The 23,130-nt window shown below is 36.7% G+C and overlaps 1 protein-coding gene across 1 annotated transcript in view; it reads right to left on the bottom strand.

Annotated features, from left to right (window-relative positions):
• Positions 1-23,130, bottom strand: part of DGKI (diacylglycerol kinase iota) — a 419,283-nt gene that overhangs the window by 81,119 nt on the left and 315,034 nt on the right. The window contains 2 exon segments of the mRNA XM_072762958.1: positions 14,355-14,399; positions 16,420-16,499. Coding sequence (XP_072619059.1) covers positions 14,355-14,399; positions 16,420-16,499 — 125 coding nt within the window.

Here is a 23,130-nt window from a genome sequence, read left to right as displayed (position 1 = left end):
TAGCTTCTAAGATGCTGACCCTCCCTCCCTCTCATGTGTGATCTCAAGCCTGAGGGCCTCTATCTTCTCTCCTCTAGGCTTAGATAAAAATATTTCTTTCCTGTTCAAAGCTAACCACTTCATCTAGTCTCCAGATTATCCTCTTCTTTCAAGTTTTATTTCTGTATTCTTACCGAAATCCTCATCCCCCTACCCAGAAATTCATTAACTTTTCTGCTTTCAATGATTCACCTTCTCCAAAACAAATTCCCTTCAACTGATCTTGTTACATCTCCTGAAAATAAATCTTTCCTTCCTTCCTTGCTTTGCCAAACTACTGAAGCATGCCATTAATATATCCCCTGCCTCTTAACCATTTTGGCCCAATCTCTAGAAGGCTGGCTTCTGATACACCATTCTTCAAAAGCTACCCTTCCAAAAGATCGTCAAGACCAGCATCCTTCCTGATTTAACACTACTACCAGTTCCCAAGCTTCCCAGAAGTCTCTGAAGTGTTTATTTTTTTACAAGGAATTGAGGCCACATCACAGAGGAACAGACTAGAGAACTGGAAGATTGAAAGCAGAATGGATTATTTCTTTATAATTCCAAGCTTTCAAAAACTAAAAATCTCTCCTAAGAGAAGCTCTGCTGATGATAATTTAAAAATAAAAAGCACATTCCAGTTTATAACACATGACTTGGAGCATGCTAGCCCTGGCTTATAATGAATTTGAAATCGTTGACAGAAATAGGACAAATGAAGAAGAAGGCTATGTCTCTGTGGAGAAGGCAGTGGGAGTCTGACCCATATTAGGGATCTGAGATGTTCAAATATAGGGAGCATCCTTGGAGGGCGGCTGGGCTTGGATGATCCTTGTGTACAGAGGGGGACAGGTGAAGGAAATAGGAATAATACAGGACAAACAATAAGAGAACTAATCAGAGGTTGCATTGACTTTTTTGGGTTTTGATCAATACTCCCTCATGTCTCACTTGATCCTCAGGCAAAGCCTATGCTTAGATCAGTGGTTCTCAAAGTGTGAGCCATAGAACAGCAACATCAGGCAGAAACTTGTTGGAAATACAAATCCCCAGGTGCCACCCCAAGTTTATAGAAACTCTGGGAGTGGAACCCAGCAATGTTTCAGGTGAAAGTGATGGACACTAGAGGTTTCAAAGCATAGATCTAACAAGAGGAATCCATTTTTATTATTAGAAACCTTGAATATAGGGAATTTTTAATATGAATGGTTCTACAAATTAAATAATTGATAGAGAAAAAACTGGTCTCAGGTCTGACAACAAAACTTTATATTTATATATGTAGAATTGATATAGCTATGGATGGATAGATAAACATATATCTCTATGCATATACATAGTATATACACAGCTATGGATACAGAGATATTTATCTCTTTTCTGAACTGGCTTTGCCATCCTGCTGGTTGCACTAAATGAAATCCTGACATGTGATCAATACCTCTTTGCATGAAAATTATATTTAACATTTTGAGAATTACATTTGACACATGTGATACATTGTTTTAAAGAAACTTAAGGTTCTTAATATATTTTTATAAAACATGTAAAGTTACCAACATGTCAGCTTGGTGTCAAATGTAATAAGTCAAGAAATTTAAATGTGATTTGAAATATTTAGTGACAACTATGAAAGCTGCTAAGTAAAGATATTAAATAGAAACATGGCTGTCTTCTCTAGAAATAAACATAACTTAGACACTAGGGATAGTTTCTGAAATTTGAGGTCAAATGTACTACAGAAAGCATCATATACAAAAATCAAATTTCCCTAGGTAAAAATCTACTCTGAAAGAACACAGAAATACAGGACTTGTGATTTTAAAAATCTAAAGATTAATAATGTTATTGCTGGAGTGTTCAAGTTGGAGAATATTGGATATTATTTAGTCTAGCTTAATAAAATGCAGATTGAAAAAAATAAATAAAACGTAGATTGATGTATTGCCTCAGCCACTTGACTAGCTTACCACAGACTGGTAAAGTAATATTGGTATAATTGTATACATTTTTAGGTATGAGGGTCTGTGTGTCAGGAGAATTTTATGCATGGGCCTAAGTATTTATTTGTATATTTTCTTTGTTTATTTTCTCTATACCTTGATTCACAGGCATTTGCTACAACCCAACTGCTTTAAAGAGGTTTTTTGTAAAGTGAATGGTACCAGTCTGCTCTGTGAAAATACACTGGCTGCCATAGAATAGAGATCTTTAAAACACATCAAATAGGTTCAAATGGATCTTCTAGTAAGTTCAACAATCCTTAACTCCCTGAAATTTTAGGCTAACTTCAGGATGTCTATGTGTACATGCATTTTCACTGCTTTCTACAGATTATCAAAGTGATCTGAGAAAAATGTCTTGGAAAAATAATTGGATACTTTCCTGGTCATGTGCAGATTAACCTGCCATTTTAAGAGATGGTTACCAATGCACAGGGAGAGCCCTAATTTCTCTGGCGTAGCTTCCCTGAACTAGGTTTGCATCCTCTCCCTCCTTTTAGGAAGCTCTTTCAACCTTGTTCATAAATATATATATATATATATATATATATATATATATATATATACACACACATATATATGCATACATATATATATGAGCTTTTAAGAAGAGTGTTATTAATAAAATGAAGTCCCATGTTAAAAGGCATTTGAATTCTGAAGTAAAAATGCAAATATTACCTACCCCAATATGGGAAGAATTTATAGTGCAATGCAATTAAACTACTTATTTCAAAATTTTGCATATCAAAAGATATATAGAAGCAGTCAAGTCTCAACAAAATTTTCCCCTTGGATCTAATCTAGCCCACATACATATATATGCAGATGAAAGGATCTCACTTGCATTAGTTCCCTAAAAGTTAGAGATTACCTGAAATCAATGTTTAAACGTTTCAATGCAGCAGATGGACAAAATGTAAAACATATCCACACAATACACCAACAACCTATAAAATAAGACACAAAGAAATCCAGCTAATTGGCACAGCTGGGTGCTAGGTTGATGACTAAAAGATCTGAGGGAGAACATGAGGTAAAGAGCAGGCTAGGGACAGGAAATCTGGTGGTGGTTGAGGCTGTTGTATTTCACTTGCGTTGAAAAACTGAGCCCAGAGCTACTTTTAGCGAGAAAGTCTGCTTTGAAAAACTGATTTTGTATGTGTGTTCCAATACAAGTTTATTTGTGGACCCTGAAATTTAATTTCACATAATTTATGTGAATTATAAAATATTCTTTAACATTTTTTCCAAGCATTTGGATATCTGAAAACCATTCTTAGTTCACAGGCTTTGCAAAAGATAAATAGGCAGCAGACTGTTTGACATATACTTTTTCAGACCTGTGGTTTCGATCATTACAAGATTGCTTGTTTTGAGATTATATTACATTTAGATTTAATAGAAATTGTGTTCCCCCAAAAGTCCATTTTTAAAAAAACTCATCTTGTGAATTGTCGTGTCATTGCTGCCTCATCAATGGTTGCTGTTTGAAAATTCAAGAAAAAGATATACCTTAGGTAGGAAACTGCCTAATTCTGAATCTCATCCATGTAGTACCAGGAATTTTTCAATGGTAACCATTTAGTAATGAAACCCAAGAGACAGTGGTAGATAATCACACTTATCAATTCTTCATATCTACAAGTCAAGTCAACTGACATAGTGGTGGGTTGAAAAACTGATATTTTTGTAAGGATGACATCATCTGACTAAGAAATGAGATGACAAAAAGGTTTCTGTCCTTGAGGTATTTAGGAAAGGCAGCTCTATAGATGAGAAGGAACAATAGTACAATCAATGGTACATGATCCACCTCCAGGAGCAAGCCCAAAGGCAGAGGAATTCTGGTGGCTGAGAGCACCAGCTCGTGCACATGATAATCCTGGAGCTTCACCACCTGCTGACCATAAATGGATACCTCATTTATAAAATGGCTACCACAGCATATCATAAAGGATTCTTTTGAGAAATAAATGAAAGGTCAGGTGGGATGCTTAACCCGAGGGCTGGCACATGTTGATATGCTGATATTGTTATGCTACACAAGGAATGCTGGGGTAGCTGAGACCTTTTTTTTTTTTTTAACCTAAAACAATTCTGACCTTTAATCGCCTTTGGGGCTTATGGAACACAGACCACATTTTAGACTGGATCATTCAGATGGTGCTACATCAGCACAAAACTATCCTATCCATAAATGTCTTTGTGCTCAGAATCCAGATTTCAGAGAGAGAAATGGGACAGATCTGTATGTGTGGACACAAAAAAGAATGGCATCAAACTGCAGCTGAACCCATGCTATCCTTGGTTTGATGCTTGCACCTAACACCTCTTTTCACACTATCAGATACTATATATTTGCCTTAAGTACAGGGTGTGGTTTTTAAGGCGTGTCTTCTGTCACCAATAACAATATTTTTCAGAATATCCACTTTACTATCTGTCCTCTCCCATATTCAATAATATTTCTCATTCAATAGTAACTATGCCTGATATTCACCCATTTTCACCAAAATTGTTATCTTTTCTTTTGCTGCTTTGGATTGTCAGATATCACCCAGCTATACATTACTCTTATTCCTTTGACACAATTCTATTCAGTCTTTTCAATTCATATTGATGGAAGCTAATGAAGTGCAAGGCATGTGATATGAGAGTCATAAAGAAGAGCAAAGCCTGGACTGTGTCTTCAGATGCTGTCTACTGCAGTAAGAACCCCCTGGGTTCCCTCACCCCAATTTTTGGAGCTGCTATATGTTTGATTTACCAGATTTCAACATCTTTATTTTTCAAGAGATGGCTGTTCTAATTATGACTTTATTTCCTAGATATTGTCAAAAGCCATTGACTTTGGGAAAAGGATCTTGAGTCAGCTACCCAAAGACCTGGAGCCTGGTAGTGAAGACAGCAAAAGATATTAATAGTTGGGAAAGCAAATGGAAGGGTCAGCTCACAGTTAAGAACACCCTTTCCTTTCAAGTTGGAAATGTGGGGCTAGCAATCTTTGCTGTGGGGCAGGGTTTTCAGGTAGTTCCGACATTGAGGTGTAGCTTAGATGTGCCAGTAGGCACATTCCTGAATCATGCAATCCACTTACACAAAGGCCAGTGGCCATGATGTCAAACAGAGCAGCAGGTTGTTGACTCTTGCTCTCCTTCATGCCTTCCTGACACTTTAAGTCTTCCACCTACAGCTCCCACTCAGACTCATCTCCATTGTCTGGCATCAAAGGATATGGAACAATAATCTTAACAAGCTGTCAACTACTCAGAGAATAACAGTTGGTGACTGGTAAACTTTCTTTCCTTTTCCTCCTTTTATAGTATGCTCCTTTTTTACTTCTGAGAATTTTCCATAAACATAACTCTATTTCTGTATTCCTTGGTGGTTCTGTATTAAATAAAATTTAGACCACCAGTCTTTTTATGTTATTACAACTACTTAATATTCTATGTTTGGAAAAATTTCCCCTCAAAGCATATGTATGGGACAGATTACCATGAAAATTCACAGCACCATCCCTTTTGCTTTTCAGGTTACCTGGCCACTACCACAGAGTTCATTTAGGAATATTAGGCTTATGTCTTATTTGGTAAGTTGATGTGAAGCCATATTCTTATGGCATATCCATTCTGTCATTAAGAAAGCTGTATAATCTAGCCCCATTTACCTTACCTACCATCTATCCCCACTGTTCTTCTTGAACTTCTTCTCCAGCATCTAACAGTGAGTCATAAATAAAGAGCTGCAGCTTTGAGAATTAAAGTAAACTCTCACAAGTACAGCCATTTAGTGGTGGAGCTGCTATTCAAATGCAGGCCTTTTTTACTTCAGAGATTATGATCTTATATACTTAGGTTTATAGCTTCTGGAGGAATATGAATTAGTTGGGGGGGGTTTGAAAGATGGGTGGAATTTGTGTAGGTCAAGTTTGACAGAAGTTGTTTTTGTACTCAGCTCAAGCAAAAACACGAAGAAAGCAAAAGCTAGAATAATCTTAATGGTCATGAAAGCTTTCTTTTGACTCTGAATTTTTCATACTTTCAACTTTCATTAACTGTCAAACTAATCTTCCATATTTCATATCAGGGTTCACTGTCTGGTAAATCAGGATTTTTTCTTCTCTCAAATTCTCCAGTCACATTGCTTGCACACTTTCCCCTCCCATGTCCCCATCTGCCTGAGAATCCCACAGAAATATGGTAATCAATGAAAAAAAGAATGAGCCACAATTCTGAGTGGAGAAACTGAAACAAGACTCGTGTAAATTCTGGTTATATAGTTTAAGATAACTTTGCTGTGTTACCTGATTACAATTCTCAACTCCATACAAGTGACCAAGTTGTTCAGCATGTGACATAATTATCACTTCTGTTACAGCTTTATTTTCAAATCTGCACAACCATGTTTACTGCAACTTTGTTTAGAAAAACAATGGCAAATGCCGCATATAACATAATGTCTACCCAGAGAGACAGGATTAAATATATACCATGGAATAGAGCAGTAGTTTTTAAACAACTGAGTTAGAGCTTCATTTATTGGCAAAACATTATCTCCATGGTATGTTACTGTTAAAAATAAGTTGTGGTATAATATACATAGTGAGTGTACAAAGAATGCAAATCCATTTTTATTAAAAAGAAAAAAAACAGGGGCGCCTGGGTGGCTCAGTTGGTTAAGCATCTGCCTTCGGCTCAGGTCATGATCTCAGGGTCCTGGGATCACGTCTCCCACATCGGCTTCCTGCTCAGTGAAGAGCCTGCTTCTCCCTCTCCCTCTGCTCCTTCCCTGCTTGTGCTCTTTCTCTTATTCTCTCTCTTTCAAAGAAATAAATAAAATCTTAAAAAAAATATGAAAAGAAAAAAACAAATGTATATCCATGTATATCTATGTGTTCTACTTCGTATGGATTTACAGAAAGTTATCAAAAGGTACTCACTGAAAGGTATTGTCCTAAGGTCTACTGTGGGGAGCTAAAAACCAAAGAGAAGTCTAGAATTATAATACACGATTGGAAATTTAAGATAAGCCAGGATTATAAAACCCAGCAGACTTCACAACACAAGTAGCTAATGAAAGTCAAGAGAATTACCTTGAGGACCTTAATGTCAAAGACAAATGCATTTGTGGATGGATTCAAATTAGAACAGGAATAAAGAAAAGATTATTGAAAAAAATTCACAGTAACTTAAAGCCATGGTCCATAAACTTCCTTACACACTGATGTTTTTAGCTAATGACCACATAGGTGGTTAAGTGACCAGGATTCATGTACTTCCTACATCTTGTCTACCTACACCCCTTTCTCTCCTACTCAAAAAAAGAGAATCAATACAAGTGACAGTGATGTTGATATACAGGTAATATTTAACTTGAAATAATTTTGTTTTAAATAACTGGCATTACTAACCCATTGTGGGTGATGTACCTTACATCGGGTAAATAACACACTGTAGTCCCACACTGGGCCTGGCACACAGGTAGAGTAGGTGGCCCCAGCATTAAGGAATCCTGGATTCAAAGCCCCCAGAGGGGGTCACCGAACACTGCGGTGCAGACTACGAACCGGACTGGAGCTGAAAGGGGGAAATGAGAAAAACAAAACAGCTCCTCACAGGAGGGTGAATATTGACCTCAAGGGTAGACCTTAGCTTCAGGGACCCTCTATGGTGAACACAGAAACATCCATGCCACTAAACAAGAGTGGCCAGGGGACGTCTGGATGGCTCAGCAGCTGAGCATCTGCCTTCGGCCCAGGGCATGATACTGGAATCCGGGGATCGAGTCCCACATCGGGCTCCCTGCATGGAGCCTGCTTCTCTTCCCTCTACCTGTGTCTCTGCCTCTCTCTCTCTCTCTCTGTCTTTCATGAATAAATGAATAAAATCTTTAAATCAAATAAGAAAATAAATTAGAATAAAAAAGAGTGGCCGGAAGTATGTCTGTGAATGCTGTGCATTGAAATAAATGTAAAGAGACTTAATTTCTGATAGAAACAAAAATAAGCTTAAAAATATGCACCTTTCAAAAGTGATCTGACTGTATAGATATCTAGGAAACACAATTGTGTGAGCACTGCTATGTGGTAGGGCGTATTCACATAATTAACTGAGCAGTGCCACTCACAATAACATTGATGCTTTTGGTGCTAAATTTAGGGCTTTGAGTCCCCTCAGTCCTCTCAAATTATATAATCAAATCTACAATTCATCAAAACGATCCTTGCCCATTTTATGATCTGTTATTTTTCTTCATATAAATGGTGTGATTTAGATGAATATGACTGTCCTTATTCTATATTATAGGCAGAATCACATAACCTTAGACATCCCAAACTCCTTTCCATTCAAATGTAATAATCATGTAAAACCGCATGCTCTTTAAATGAATAATATTAACAAATTCATTTCAAAAATCCCTGATATGTGAATTTTTTAAACATATGCTAATGAAAAACCAGTTTCTCATGCTAAAAATACAGCTGCATGCACAAAAGCAAACCTGTTATTTCTCACATATATTTTTAAAAGTCAACTGGCATAAATTATATGTAATTGATAAGGAAATTATCTGAACCACTATTTGGCATGCATATGCCAAACTTGCCCTTAATTTACATTCAATTACTCATAGCTGATGCACACATAATTTAATGAAAGCACAGCAGCCCATTACACACTCCAGTAGGTAATTCAATTAAGCAGTATTCACCTAGCATTTAACTATACCTTCACTGTGAATTAGATTTCTTTTCTGTCATAAAACTTAGGGAAGATGTAAAAGGCAAGGAGGTAAACAGAAGTCCCTTTGGATTGGGAATCCCTGCTTTACTCAATAATGTCCAGTCAATAATCACTCTACTTTTATATTGGCCACTTGTTTACTCACCCAAATTTCTCATCCCTGCCCAACCCATCTATTCATTTTTTTCTTTCCATTCATCACCACGTTGTATAAACATATATTTTTATCCTTGGTGAACAGATCTACCAGGGATGGGTAGAAAATACGTGTTTGCTCATCTTTGTTCAACTATAATCCCCATTAATAAACTTTGCTACCATTATTTTTGTCTTTCAAAACTCTTGCTCCTCAAATCTACTTTACTGCCGATAACTTCTGCAGCAGCAGAGTACAGAAATGGGATGCCCATTTCCAAAAGCAGCTTTGAAAAGTGAAGAAATAATAATGGTTTAGAAGATGAAAATGAAAGATATTTTAACATTTTTAAGAGCCCTCTTGTGTGAGAAAGTCCTCTATTAACAACAACTACACTGTACACGCATGTGTGTCTGTGTTAGCAGTACCAATGCCTTCTCTTGCAACAGACCTGGCCCCAGGCAAGTCTTATTTTCATTCCTCATTTGATCCATTTCTGACAGCTTTGATCTAGCCCAAAGGAACAACACTCTACTAAGTTCCTAGCTAACCCCTGTCCTTCTCTAAGACAAGATAAATTAATTCCCAGGGTGACCCCTTAAACTTGTTTGAACCTGTCCACTGAAAGACGTCTAAAATCCAGAAAACAAATTAAGAGGAGGCGGCTTCAGAAAAAGGAGAGAGATGAATAAGGATAGTCAAGAAAAGAGAAATAGATCAAGTATTTGTGGGCAAATGCTGTTTACCTAGGACAGCACTCTGGTGAAGTATGTAAATCTATCTCCCAGAAGTTCAGGTATTTATGTAAAGTGGGGAAGAGGGATCAGAGGATGAGCAAATTGACACAGACTCAGATCTGACCAGGAGGGATTTTTTTTTCTTATGGAAGTGAAGGACATTTCTAAAGGATGAAAGAACTGTTTGAAAATGTTATACCTATTCTGAAGTATTCCAGCCATTCTAGTGTTAGTTTAAAGTAAATTAATTCTTGAAGAAGAAGAAGAAGAAGAAGAAGAAGAAGAAGAAGAAGAAGAAGAAGAATCATCATCATCATCATCATCACCTGGATAGATTCCTTTTTTGCAGCTACTATTGAATCCTACTGTACTCTAAGAGCTCATGTGGTTAGCTCATAAGATTCTGGAAAGCACACTCTCATATGCCCACTACATGCATGGAGCACAACACAAGGGAAATGGGGAAACTCATTGTCTACAAAAAACCTTTACTCCTCCTGGTTCCATTATCCCCGGCTCTCTGTTATTTTCCTGTGTCATATCCACAGATGCCTGTTTCCCTGCACTATTTTGTTTCTCATCCTGCTCCTTCCTCATTTCTTCTGCTCACCTAGGTCTTACTTACATCTGCCCGTGGTCTCTAGTAATGTCTTGAGACCCATCGGAATGACTCAGGGTTTCACATGAGTCTCACTATTGATATTAGGGGGTGGATAATTCCTTGCTGTGGGGGCTGTCCTGTGCATTATAAGATGTTCAGCAGCATCCCTGGCCTCTACTCAACACATTCCAGTAGCACTACCTCACCTGATGGTCATATACAAAAATATCCAAATTGCCAAATGCCCTATATCAAGGGGCAAAATCTCCCCCTGTTGAGAATCACTGGAACAGTTGTATCTGCTTCTACTCCTTAACTTAGCAACTTAGGGCTAAAAAGGAATATAATTAAGAAGAGAGAGGGAACAGAGAACGAATAATTTCATAGGATGTGGCCTCAAGAAAAATTTCTATCAAATTGGTAGGCAGAGTCCGATTTCTCTATGACTTCTATCTCTTCTGTCAAGCTCAAGAATATCCTGAATCCGTCAGCACAGTGCATTTTGCTTGTCTAACTTATCAGCTACAGGTTATAAGACATGTCGTTAAGATGGAGGGGCCTTGGTATTTTGACCTCAGAGACAGTGTAGGCAGGAATTTTCAGCACGCTATAAATATCCAACACGTTCTTGTAGAACCCATAATGCCTTGTTAGGTTAAAATAAGGGGTTGCTTTTGAGTCTTCGGGCTTTGTTGGCAATTCATTATGAATTTAGGAAAGGAAGAAACCAAAGCAATGAAATGCTTAAATGACTAGGAACTGCCATTTGTCTCACTAATAAGGTGACTTGGGCACTAACACACCCTTCTAAATGCTGTTTTCTCTTGGGTTTTTTCTAGCCTTAGAAAATAGTCAGGTAAAATGCCAGCTGCCAATAAGTGAGCTGATAGAAATTTCTCATGCTTTGTTTTTGGGTGTTTTTTTTTTTTCTTCTTAACTTACTGGTATTTATTCATCCTGTCAAAATGAATTTTCCAAGCTTAGTTTGTGTTATCTCCTACACAAGAAAGCCCATTTAAATGCATTTAAATTTTTTAAATTTTATATATATATATATTTTTATTGGAGTTTGATTTGCCAACATATAGTATAACACCCAGTGCTCATGCCATCAAGTGCCCCCCTCAGTGCCATTTAATGCATTTTGTTGTCTGTGTTTCTGACAGGTCTTTCTCTTACATCCCCCCTGTCTAGTACCCGACAGACTAGAGTCTGGTATTATTAGTTACTGCATTAGGAAACACAAATTTAATATTAAATTTCCTGCTGGTTGGTTTGGTCACTTTCTTTGTGAAGCTAATAGCACTTCTATGTCATGTTATAAAACTATAAACCTATAAACCCTCAGAATGCTATAGAATTCAATCTATGTCATCTCAGCCTCTCCACAGCACTGACACATTTCACTGCTACCTCCTTCCCTGAAACATATTTCACTATTGGCTTTCATGATTCCACCTTCCCCTTGATTTCCAGTTCTCTGGTTGCTCATCTCAGTTTCTACGACTCTTCTGGATTAATGGTTCTCTTAAACTTCCACTCTTCTTGACCCATCAGTACATGCAGATATGACATGGAGCCCTCTTTTTTATCTAAACTCTCCCTAAGTGATCTCCTCCAGCCTCCTCATAGTTTTAAGTACCATCTACTTCCTAATGACCCACCAATTTCTATCTCCAGACCTGAATTTTTCAATAAGCTTTAAAATTCATATATCTCATTTTCTTTTCTTTTTTTTTAATATCTCATTTTCTATACACCAAAACCTCTTGGATCTAATGGGCATAAAAAAATTAGTGTGGCTAAAACAGAACTCTCTATTCCCCATCCCTCTCATTCACTCCTCCTTCTACTGACTGCCTAAGATCAGAGCCAAATGTGAATATTTATTGTCCCCCATTTCCTTACCTCTGCTCAGGAAATTTCCTCACCACCCTCTACTTACTCCCTCGTCATGTTAATTCAAACTCTCCCCCTCAGCTTCTTATTGCATGAGCAGATCTTGGGCTTCCCTAGATTTCTTTTTCCACTCTTTCCTTAATGCCCAAAGGCCCCTGTTTTTTTTATAACTCTGCAAGTAGAGGTGTGGGCACAGTAACACTCCTGACACTCATCTTTCATCACTGCATTGGTTATCCTATGTGGTCAGTGCATAAAAGCTTCTGATGTGACATTTATAATGCGGCAGTTTTGATACCAAAGTTTGACTTGACTACAAAGAAACAAACAAAAAAACAAACAAACAAAAAAAAAACACAGCAAACTCTTGATATAGTTAAATAAATACCACTAATTCTTTTGCATATTTTTGTTACCAAATAACAAATGAAACAAATGCCCTTCTCATATGCTATAATGTCAACCATCTCCTGATCTCTGCAAACATGTACAAATATGGTATAAAGAAAACATGGCACAAAATATTTACCTATTAAAACTCTCACATCCAAATGACTACATCAAATAAGCCAGGGTAATAAAGAGATGTATTAATTTCATAAAACTATTTGGAAAAAATATCTGAAATGTTTTGATAAAAATGCAAAGATGAAAACTGTTCATGAGTAAAGAGTACTAACTTAAAAAAAACTTGACAGTTTCATAAAATCTTATAAGTAATAGGGCCAATTTTTAAAGAGTAGAGATCAGCTGTAGCCTCTAAAAGTACCAAACTTTTAAAAATAAAATTAAGCTTAGTGGTTTCAAGTAAATATGCAAATAACCAATGGGAGGAATGTTGTGCTCTGAAAAATAAAGTGGAAATTAGACTTTTAATGGTTGATAAACAATCTCAGAAGTAGAGTTTGTTTTGTCAAAGTAGATATAATATAAGTGAATTCTTATCCTTCTTATTGAGGCCAGATGGAAGAAAAGACTCTTGAATAGTGGGGTACTTTCTTTGAAACATAAACATATAAACAAACAAGAACACCAAGGCTATTTCTGTCATTAAGCCTCAGGATAATTAGACTGCTTTGGCTGAAGGTATACTGTATCCACCAGCAGGCAGAGAAGCTACCTGGAGGTTACAAGATAAAGTTTTAAAAAATGACTTAAAAAATGTTGTTTATATAAAAGGATGTTGAGGTGTAGCAAAAAAGAAACCAAAAGCAAATGTGAGGTGCTAAACCAGGATTCACGGCCTGAGACATCTTTAAACATTTGTCCCCCACATGGAGATATGAAAGGGTCTAGGATAGGACTTATTCGGAGGGAATCTTGGCATGCTCTAACTGCCACACACCCCTCTGGCAGGGAAGGGTAATGGCTTCCCAAAGAAAAGGGATTTATTGGGACCACTCAGAGCTTCACGTTTGCCCCATACAGTTTGGAGTGTACTGAACACTGGGATCCGAACCATATCTGAGAAATCTAATTTGTAAGAGGATGGCTAGAGAGTGCAATTGACTAGGGACAGGGAAGGCAGGAGATAACTGTCTTCCCAAAGATTGTTGGGCCAAAGAATATCTGAGTGTTTTCCTGAGAACTTAATGTGAGTCACAAGAGAGAGAGGCAGGCTGGGTTTCTAGATCCTGTCCAAAACACCAGGATGTGCCAGTCAGAATGCATTTGAGAACATTTGCTTGATGGCTGTGGGAAGAGATAACTCATTTTCCTGGATGTGAAGAAGACACATGCAGCCCTGATTGCTAATGGCAGCCATGCTGGACACAGAAACATCTAGTTGAGAGGTGAAATTGACAGATGAGGAGAATAGAGCAGAAAGCCCAGCAGAAAAATGAAGCATGAAGCATGGCCAAAGGATACATAAAGTCCACCCTTGATCTGAACTTTTTGCTGATGTGAACCAATAGACTCTCCCTCTCAAGCTAGTTTGAACTGAGTTTCTAATATTTACCGTGGATAGCACTTCGTTTTATAATATTTTCTAAACGATCTGGGAGAAAATCCACAGTCTAAATCTGTGCTACACTAGGATAGTCCAAAACCAGGAAAATGTAAAAGAATCAGAATGTCTGCTTCACTTAGTTCTTAGTACCAACTCCATCCCTAGGGAAGATTTGGCCTATGAACATTGATTGAAAGATGGACCTTCTTTTAGGGGGGAGGTAAGAAAACAACAGGGGGTCAATTATGTGTTACCTGGTAATGAACTCTCTGGGAGCCAGAAGAAACTGACTGCAGGTCCTAATGAGAAAATGGGGGGAAAAATCCATACCTTAAGATTAGTTTGAACAGGCTGGCTCTATAACTCTATGAAGCAAACTCCCAATTTAATATTATTAAACTCATCTAGAAAGGATCTAACTCTTCCAAATTCATCAAGGTTAAAAAAAGAAGAAAATGCCCAAAATAACAAAAACAAACCAAGCTGGAATGAGAGAAGAAAGGCCAGTTAGCTACTGAAATCTATAAATCCTAAATAGTTTTAGAAGTGAGTGATATAATTTCAAGGATCAAAAAGATCAAAAGTAAAAAATAGCCAATTTTATTTTAATAAATGAGGGTTGTATTTAATTTGCACCTGAACTTTTGACTTATGAAGAAAGCTTCTAAAATCCCTTTCAGTACTTAGAAAGAATTTATTTATCTTAGACCAAATACAAATTGTCATAGTAATTGTGTTTATACCAATAAGTGCTTGGCAAACACAGGTTTTCATAGATAGCAAAGAGAAAGTCTTTGGCCACCTCTGCATTATTAAGAAGTGCAAATTAATAGGGTTGAAATAATGAGGTTTTACTGGCAGATTCTGAGTGTCTGGCTCCCTTTATAAAGTTTTATAACTAAGTTGTCACCATGATCATGTCCTGAAGGCTTCCTTGTTAATGAGGATAGTGATTCTATTTACAGATGTCAGCAATCCTGGGTACCTTTGTCCTCAGACCTGCTTCCCATAGGGCTTTACCAACCTACTCTCTGTGCCCAACTTAGTTTTAAAACTTATCCTCTTTGAGTTCATTCTTTTTTTTTTAAGAATCTTAATTTTAGTTGAATATTGGTAGTTAGTTTTCAACAAAGTCAATTCATCAGTCATGTAGTTGACTACTGTGAAATCTTAAGTTACCCAAGAGTTACTTTAACATGTTAAAGTTATCCTTGGTAAAAAGATAGCCAAATAAAGCCACAAGTATAAAATTTGCTGACTTTTCTTCTCTCATCCATATCAGTATTCAGTTTGCTATCTCAAAATATATTGTATTCACAATTCCATCTCTATCTTTAAAAATGCTGAAAAGAAAACTTAACAATTTTTTATATTTATGCCTCCTACCTGATTTTATTGCCACCAAGAGAAATAGAATCTCATGTTAAAAGCTAAGTGGTTACAACTGGAAGGTATTTTAAGTAATTTATATTTTATTTGTGTTATTTACTTATGTATAATGTGTCATCTAGAAGAGGTTGTCCAACTTGTGGTATCTATCAAAATTACCCAACAGCTTAAAGAATACAAATGTCTAGACCACATCCAGAAAAAAAATGATTTTAATGTGCATCTTTCATCAAGAAACAATGATGAAGAAGTGGATATTTATGCTTTTCATCATTTGTAGAATGGACACAGTGAATACTCCTCCTCAAAGTTTTGCAAAAACAATCTATGGCCACTGCAATGATGGGTCTGGGTCTCCTGACTTCACTGGTGTAGTTCACATTCATGAGGTCTCTTCCATTGTCCTTCTCTATGGTAAATCATACAGAGGGAAAAAGGAGAATATTCTTCTGTGTTCTGACATGAATTCCTATGAAAGATGGAAGGGTTTTCTTTCCTGTAGAAGTTATATTTTTAAAAAATGTAGTGATCTTTGACAGAAGACTGGGCTAGATACAAAACATTAAATAATCTCTCTGTTCTCATTCATTATTTATCAGGACCCTTTGAAATTTTATATAGCTCAAAAAATACAGGGATGTAGTCTGGCAAGAAGACAAGATGTTCCAAGCTATAGTTATGGATCGCACTAGAGCAACATCCTTTCCCATTTCAGTCACCTGAGGAGGGAAAATAGCAGTGGGGGGTCAGGGAGAGAGAAGATGTGGTCAATGCTTAACAGGCAAGGACACCACACTTCCATTTCCTCCCCAGATGCATCATTTCAGAAATATATATATATATATATATATATATATATATATATATATAGCTGGTAATTGTTTACAAAAATGGAAAACTAAGAATAAATAATTGGCTAAAGAAACTCACCTCCTGTAGGCGATCTATGTACATACGGCAAGTCTCCAAATCACAGTCTCCACGCACAACTAGAATACCCAGAGGGATAGCTAAGGGTGAAGGAAAGAGAAAAGTCTAAAATAACATATTTGATTTTTCTAGATTGGCATAGATGTGTTTCTTATGGTTAAAATAAAATCCCATAAATATTATTAGTGTTTTGGACATTTCAATATACAAAATTCTCAAACCTCCCTTGTGACTCAATCTCTTTATTTCATAAGCTTTCCTTGCATGAGCCATGTTGTCTCTTGCCACCTGGCCAGCCTTTATTTTGTCTTGGTGGCCCTATTATGAACTGTAATGTCATGGAAACAGTGTACTGGCAGGACCAGGAGGCGGCTCACAGCCAGCTAATAATTTATGCCTGAAATTTCAATGGTCAATGTACTACCAGGGAGAGGAATTAAAAAATCATGATTCTGGATACTTACTCCTTTCCTTCCTGAATGCATGGAGCTTAACCTTTCTGTCAGTGTGCAGCAATTTCCTGTTTAAGAGACTCAAGCTACTCCAGCCACTGTGCTACCTGGTGGCTAACACCAGAACTACATAGATATGAAATGTTTAAAAAACAACAAAACAACAAACCAAAAAAAAAAAAAGAAAAATCCTGGAAACTTTAAAAATCCAATTGATTTTAAAGATGGTCAGTGTAAATGTGGTAGCAGCAGAGCTTCAGGGAACAGTTAGGTAAAGCTGTTATGTGTCTTAAATATCTTACATTTAGGCGGTGGCAAATGTCATACAGAGGCTTTAATGGATAGAACTTCCTACTTCAGATATAACCACAAGATTCCTGAAACACTGAAAATTAATCTCCTTCCCAAAACTTCAAAATATGTATTGCCTATGTCTAATTTTAAAAGTGCAGTTATACTATTAAATCTATTATTTAACAAAAAAAAGAACACCCTTCAAAATTCTAAATTAACCAACTAGAGTCTAGCAAGCATATGATATGACAATGATGCTCACTAAAGATTTTCTAAAACCTTTCACCCATTGAATTTTTAAAGCCTCATCATCAATAAATGGGTCTGAAATGCAAAATGCATTAAAAATTAATCATACAGAGAATAAAATACATATAAAATGCATGAAGAAATCTTGTGGAACTCACAAAGTAGTAGAGAAGACATACATATAAACAATAATAACTGTAGCATAGGCTACATTAAATATGAGTTTAGTCATTCGAAAACTATAGGAGAGTGGGACTAATTCTTGCCAGGAGGATAGTTTTAGGCTCCCTGTAAATGAAGCCCCACTGGCTCTTTTAGTTAGGGAAGTGAGGGTAGTCTGGAGAAAAAGAAATAGTTTCTTTCTCAATGATACCTCTTAGATTGGCAACCTAAAGCAACAGAGTGTGGTATTGATCTCTCTAATGGAAACCAAAGTCTTGCATACATAAAGCTTGAAAACAGTCATCATCTTGTAGAACTATGTAAACATGTGAATAAATACTATCACAACCATAATGTCTGGTATAGCAATGGTAGATATTCAATAAAAGTTTGTAACAAGAGGAAGAAGAGCTTAGAGCATGCTCAAGTGTAAAAGAGAAAGTATGTCTTTACAGGCTAGGTCAGCTTTCCAGAGGAGGCAAAAAAAAAAAAAAACCCAAAGGTTTGGAGCAGGAGACAGAGCATGCATTGGGTTGGAGTAGAGGAGGCAGTAAGCAAAAGGGTAAGGAGCCCTGCAAGTGTCATGTGTTGAGGGGAAATAATAATCTGGAAAAATATTTTTCTTTTCTTTTTGAATATAAACAGAAACATCAGAAAAGTCATCATGTGGCAATCATGCATCTTTTTTTTTTATTTTTATTTATTTATGATAGTCACAGAGAGATAGAGAGAGAGGCAGAGACACAGGCAGAGGGAGAAGCAGGCTCCATGCACTGGGAGCCCGACGTGGGATTCAATCCCGGGTCTCCAGGATCGCTCCCTGGGCCAAAGGCAGGCGCCAAACCGCTGCGCCACCCAGGGATCCCAATCATGCATCTTTAAAAGAAATGGAAGGAAAATTCAATGAGGAGATTCCTAAAACTACTAATTAAAATAATCATCCTCAGCTAGACTACTAAATAGATCCAAATAAAATTAGCCCCTTAAGTAAAGGAAGAATAAAGATTTTTAACCCTTGAGGAATGAGGAGGAGAAGCTAAAATTTTGGCCTAGAAAGTCAGTCAAATGTTGTGAAAATAAAATGTAACTATTACTAACATGAGAGCCCATGTTAGTCTTAATGATGTATTCTCTTAATTTCAAATGTGCCAATGTAGAGAAATGAAATTTGATCAATACTTATCTATTTACTTAAATTAGGAGATATATTTTTTTAGAAATGCAGGAATCCTTTCAACATCTCTCATTTCCTTCTATTATCAATGCTTGGAGTTAATCTGGCCATAAATTCAATGTATGTGGTAGCAGATATTTTAAACTACATTTCGAGAGTAGATATTCCAGACCTAGCATCAAGAAGGTATAGCTTGGAAAAAGTTTTCAAAAATGTGTCATTCCTTTCTACTATAAGTATAAAATCAGCTACTTTGCAATATTCCTCAAGAAGTCAATTAAGAGAAAGAGTGCTTTTGATTGATGTAAGCTATAAATTGGGCTTAAAAAAAGGCATTCTCCACCACAATTTAATACCATAGTTACTGACAATTGCTGTCAAATTTATCCTATGAAAGTAGCAGTATGCAGTAGAAAACATTTATAGTCATCTCTCTTGGATTCAAATCTTAGGAATTACTCACATTAGCTCTTTGGTCCTGTAAATTACTCAATTCATCTGATCCTTAAAGTGAAGACTATGGTATTTAGGATAGGTATCTTCTAGGTTTTTGTGAAGATTAAATGCAACAGTATATTTAAAAATGAATAGCCAAAATATCAATGTTCTTTCTCACGTACTCCCTTTACTATCTTTTGAGCAATTTTAGCTAGAAAATGAACACATCTAATTGTATATCTTTCAGTTTATCATAATACTGTAAGGATTAGCTGGTAGTTCCATAAGTTATATTCCTGTTTTTTTTTTAAGATTTTATTTATTCATGAGAGACACAGAGGAAGAGAGAGACAGAGGCAGAGACACAGGCAGAGGAAGAAGCAGGCCCCATGCAGGGAGCCTGATGTGGGACTTGATCCCAGGTCTCCAGGATCCCACTCTGGGCTGAAGGCAGTGGTAAACCACTGAGCCACCCAGGCTGCCCTATTCCTGTTTTCTTAAAACAAACTTCTATTCTTTCTGCAATGAGAAAATAACTGTAGTACAAAAATACTGTAATCTGACAGTATCACTTGGGGCTTAACTTGGTGGAGAAAGTAGAAATTTGTGGAAATTATCACCTTCCTTTTATAATATTGACAACCAACTACCACTTCAATGAAGTTTCATTCATATTTATTGGGAACAATGAAAACAGTTATCACTTGAGCATTAGCATCATTATCCCCAATCCTGATGATTCATGTTATTTTGGCATTAAAGATTTTATTTGACTCCAAAAAGCAACAGCCAATACTCAGCCTACATAATTGAACTTTTATTTGCAGGGATCAAATGGAATTTATAAGTTCTAAGCAGTAAAGAACAAGCTGGTTTCTCAGTTAAGATGGAAGATTTAACACCTCCTTTTCTCTTGCCAGAAATGCTACTAAATTACAGTAAATGGATTTTTTTAAAGACATAAACCAAGAAAAAAGGAGGAGAAACAGTGTGCAGAGAGTAACAGATGAAGCAGATGGAAAACTGGTAAATGACCCATAGCACCTATAGAATCCAATCTTAAACCATGGGTAGGATTGATGAGAACCAACATGATTTATACAGAAAACCTTCAGAAGTCTTGTAACTGGCCGTTTCATGCGACTCACAAACAGATTGGAGGGGCAGCCAAAATAGATGACTAGATTCTACTAGCCACTCTTGGCGAGTGTAATTACTTTACAGACAATGGGGGATTAACTAACCATCTAAAGAATGCAAAGATTCCCAGATTTCTCCCTCACTACTCTCCAAAAGTTGGCAGTCAGAACCTTACACTTTTTTGGAAAAAAAATTTGGAGTCTCTTCTCTGAGGAATCCTCAGATAGTTAAAAGAAAAATTTCCATCTGTGAAATATAAACAGATTATATTAAAAGAAGACAAAGAATATGAGGAAGAAAAAGGAGAAGGAACATCACTCAGATAACAAATATTGAAAATTTTAAAAACTGATAGAAAAAAATAGAGTTTAATGGAAAGAATAGAAGATAAAGTTGAGGAACTCTCCATAAACTTAGAGCAAAAATAAAAGGAGGCATAAAATACAAGAGAAATGCTAAGCAAAATAAGACTGGGTCAAGTGGTCCAACATTCAAATAACAGGAGTTCCAAAAATCAGAGAAGAGCAAAAGGGGTAATTATCAGAAATAAACAAAATAAGGGGTGACTGGGTGGCTCAGTCGGTTAAGTGTCTGCCTTAAGCTCAGGCCATGATTCCAGGTTCCTGGGATCAAGCCTTGTATCCGGTTCTCTGCTCAGCGGGGAGCCTGCTTCACCCTCTCCCTCTACCTGGCACTCTGCCTACTTATATGTTGTTTCTCTCTCTGTCTGTGTCAAATAAATAAATAAAATATTTTTTAAAGAAATAAAATAAAAAATATTTCTTAGAACTGAAGAACATTACCTTCAAACTGAAATGGCCTGACAGGTGCCTAGCACAATAACAATAAAACAATAGGAAGACATTTTGTTTTAAAATTTAAGAATACTGGGGACAAAGCATCTATAAATTTCCAGAAAAGAATAACTAGATGGCATATAAAGGATCAGAAATTATTTAGTTTTAAACTGTACAGGCATCTACATGGTCAGGCAGGTAATCAAACAAGGCCTTCAACATTCTAAGACTTTTACACATAATCCAAGCTATCAAACAATTCCAAGGATTGAATAAAGGACACACCCTCTATCAAGAAGCTCCTATAGTACTTCTCCAAACAAAAGTTGAATTTTCAATAAGGATGAGAAATGCATGCAATATAACATATAGAGAATACAAATAAGAGGAGCAAAGGTGGGATTAGACAAGCACAGGATGACAGATACAATGAGCTGCCAAACAACATATACTGGAACACTGTGACTCAAGAGACCTTTATGTGGATAGCTATCATCATTGAGATTTTCACAATCCTTGGAGTTATTTTTCAACCCAAGGGTACAGCCCAGGCAAGTCTGAACCAGTTTCTCAAATATATCAACACTGTAGCACCCTAGATGTACTCTGTCTTAATCTGTTTTTCAGAGCAAGAGTTAGGTTATGGTAAAGCAGAAATATTCAAAGAAGTCCATTCCCCCAACCATATTTCTGCTTGATACCTTGAATGCACCCCAACACCCTGACAAATGTTTCTCAGAATTCAGTCATAATCTTGCCCCCTAAATCCTCTTAGAAGGGGCTCATGTGCACTCTCAGGGAAGCTGAAGCCAGACACTGATGCAGACTCTTTTCAGCTGTCCTGAGAGCCTTCCTCTACAAGTGAAGTCATACATAGGAAACAAACTGAGGGTCATTGGAGGGGAGAGGGTGGAGGGGTGGGGTAACTGGGTGATGGGTATTAGGGAGGGCACATAATGTCCTGAGCACTGGGTGTTCTATAAGACTGGTGAATCACTGACCTCTACCTCTGAAACCAGTAATACATGATATGTTAATTAATTAAATTTAAATAAAATTTAAAAAGTTCAAAAATAATAAAAATAAATACAAGTGAAATCATCACCTTTTCCTTACATGTTTAAGATGTTTAAGTCAGTTGGTTTGTCTATCTCTCTCTTTATTACAGTGTCATTCCTGTTACAATAGAATTGCAGCTGAATGGGGCTACTAACCTATTCAAAACATGAAAAACTATCTTCAACAGGATCATTAAAAGAAGGTGTGTGACCTTAGAGAAAACTTCTCAGAAACTGCAGGGATTTGCAAAGATTGGGTTTTAAGATCTAAGTGTATACATAAAAATGTTAGAATTGCAGTCTCGAGGTTAAATAAAAACACTGTCGCCTCCTGAAAAGAATAAATCTAAGTTAAAAATTCACAAAATAGGGAAGCATTTCAAATACTATGGTAAATCAGGGAAAATATAATCTTACAATTAATTTATTTTATGTTAATACTATTTAGAGATAATCTTTTTAAAATGTGACATTTCCTTAAGCATTGATTTTAGATTTGTAGGCATAATCAATACTCACTCTCTTTCTATCAACCTCTACACAGCCTTGAGAAACTGATAGGCTGAAAAAGAAACTGTTCCCTGGAAAATAACACAGGCGAGGGATCCCTGGGTGGCGCAGCGGTTTAGCGCCTGTCTTTGGCCCAGGGCGCGATCCTGGAGACCCGGGATCGAATCCCACATCGGGCTCCCGGTGCATGGAGCCTGCTTCTCCCTTTGCCTGTGTCTCTGCCTCTCTCTCTCTGTGTGACTATCATAAATAAATAAAATTAAAAAAAAAAATTAACACAGGCGAGAAGCTAGGCAAGCTTATGTTTGGCAATGACAGGTGACTACAACACCGAAAGCATGATCCATAAAAGAGAAAAGTGATAAGTTGGACTTAATTGAATTAAGACTTCTGTTCCGTTAAAGATACTGTTAAACAAATGAAAAGACCAGATAGAC

The sequence above is a fragment of the Vulpes vulpes genome, chromosome 7 (assembly GCF_048418805.1).
Source record: "Vulpes vulpes isolate BD-2025 chromosome 7, VulVul3, whole genome shotgun sequence".
Classification (NCBI taxonomy): Eukaryota; Metazoa; Chordata; class Mammalia; order Carnivora; family Canidae; genus Vulpes; species Vulpes vulpes.
The sequence above is the reverse complement of the archived record's forward strand: the minus strand, read 5'-3'. Positions and strand labels throughout refer to the sequence as shown.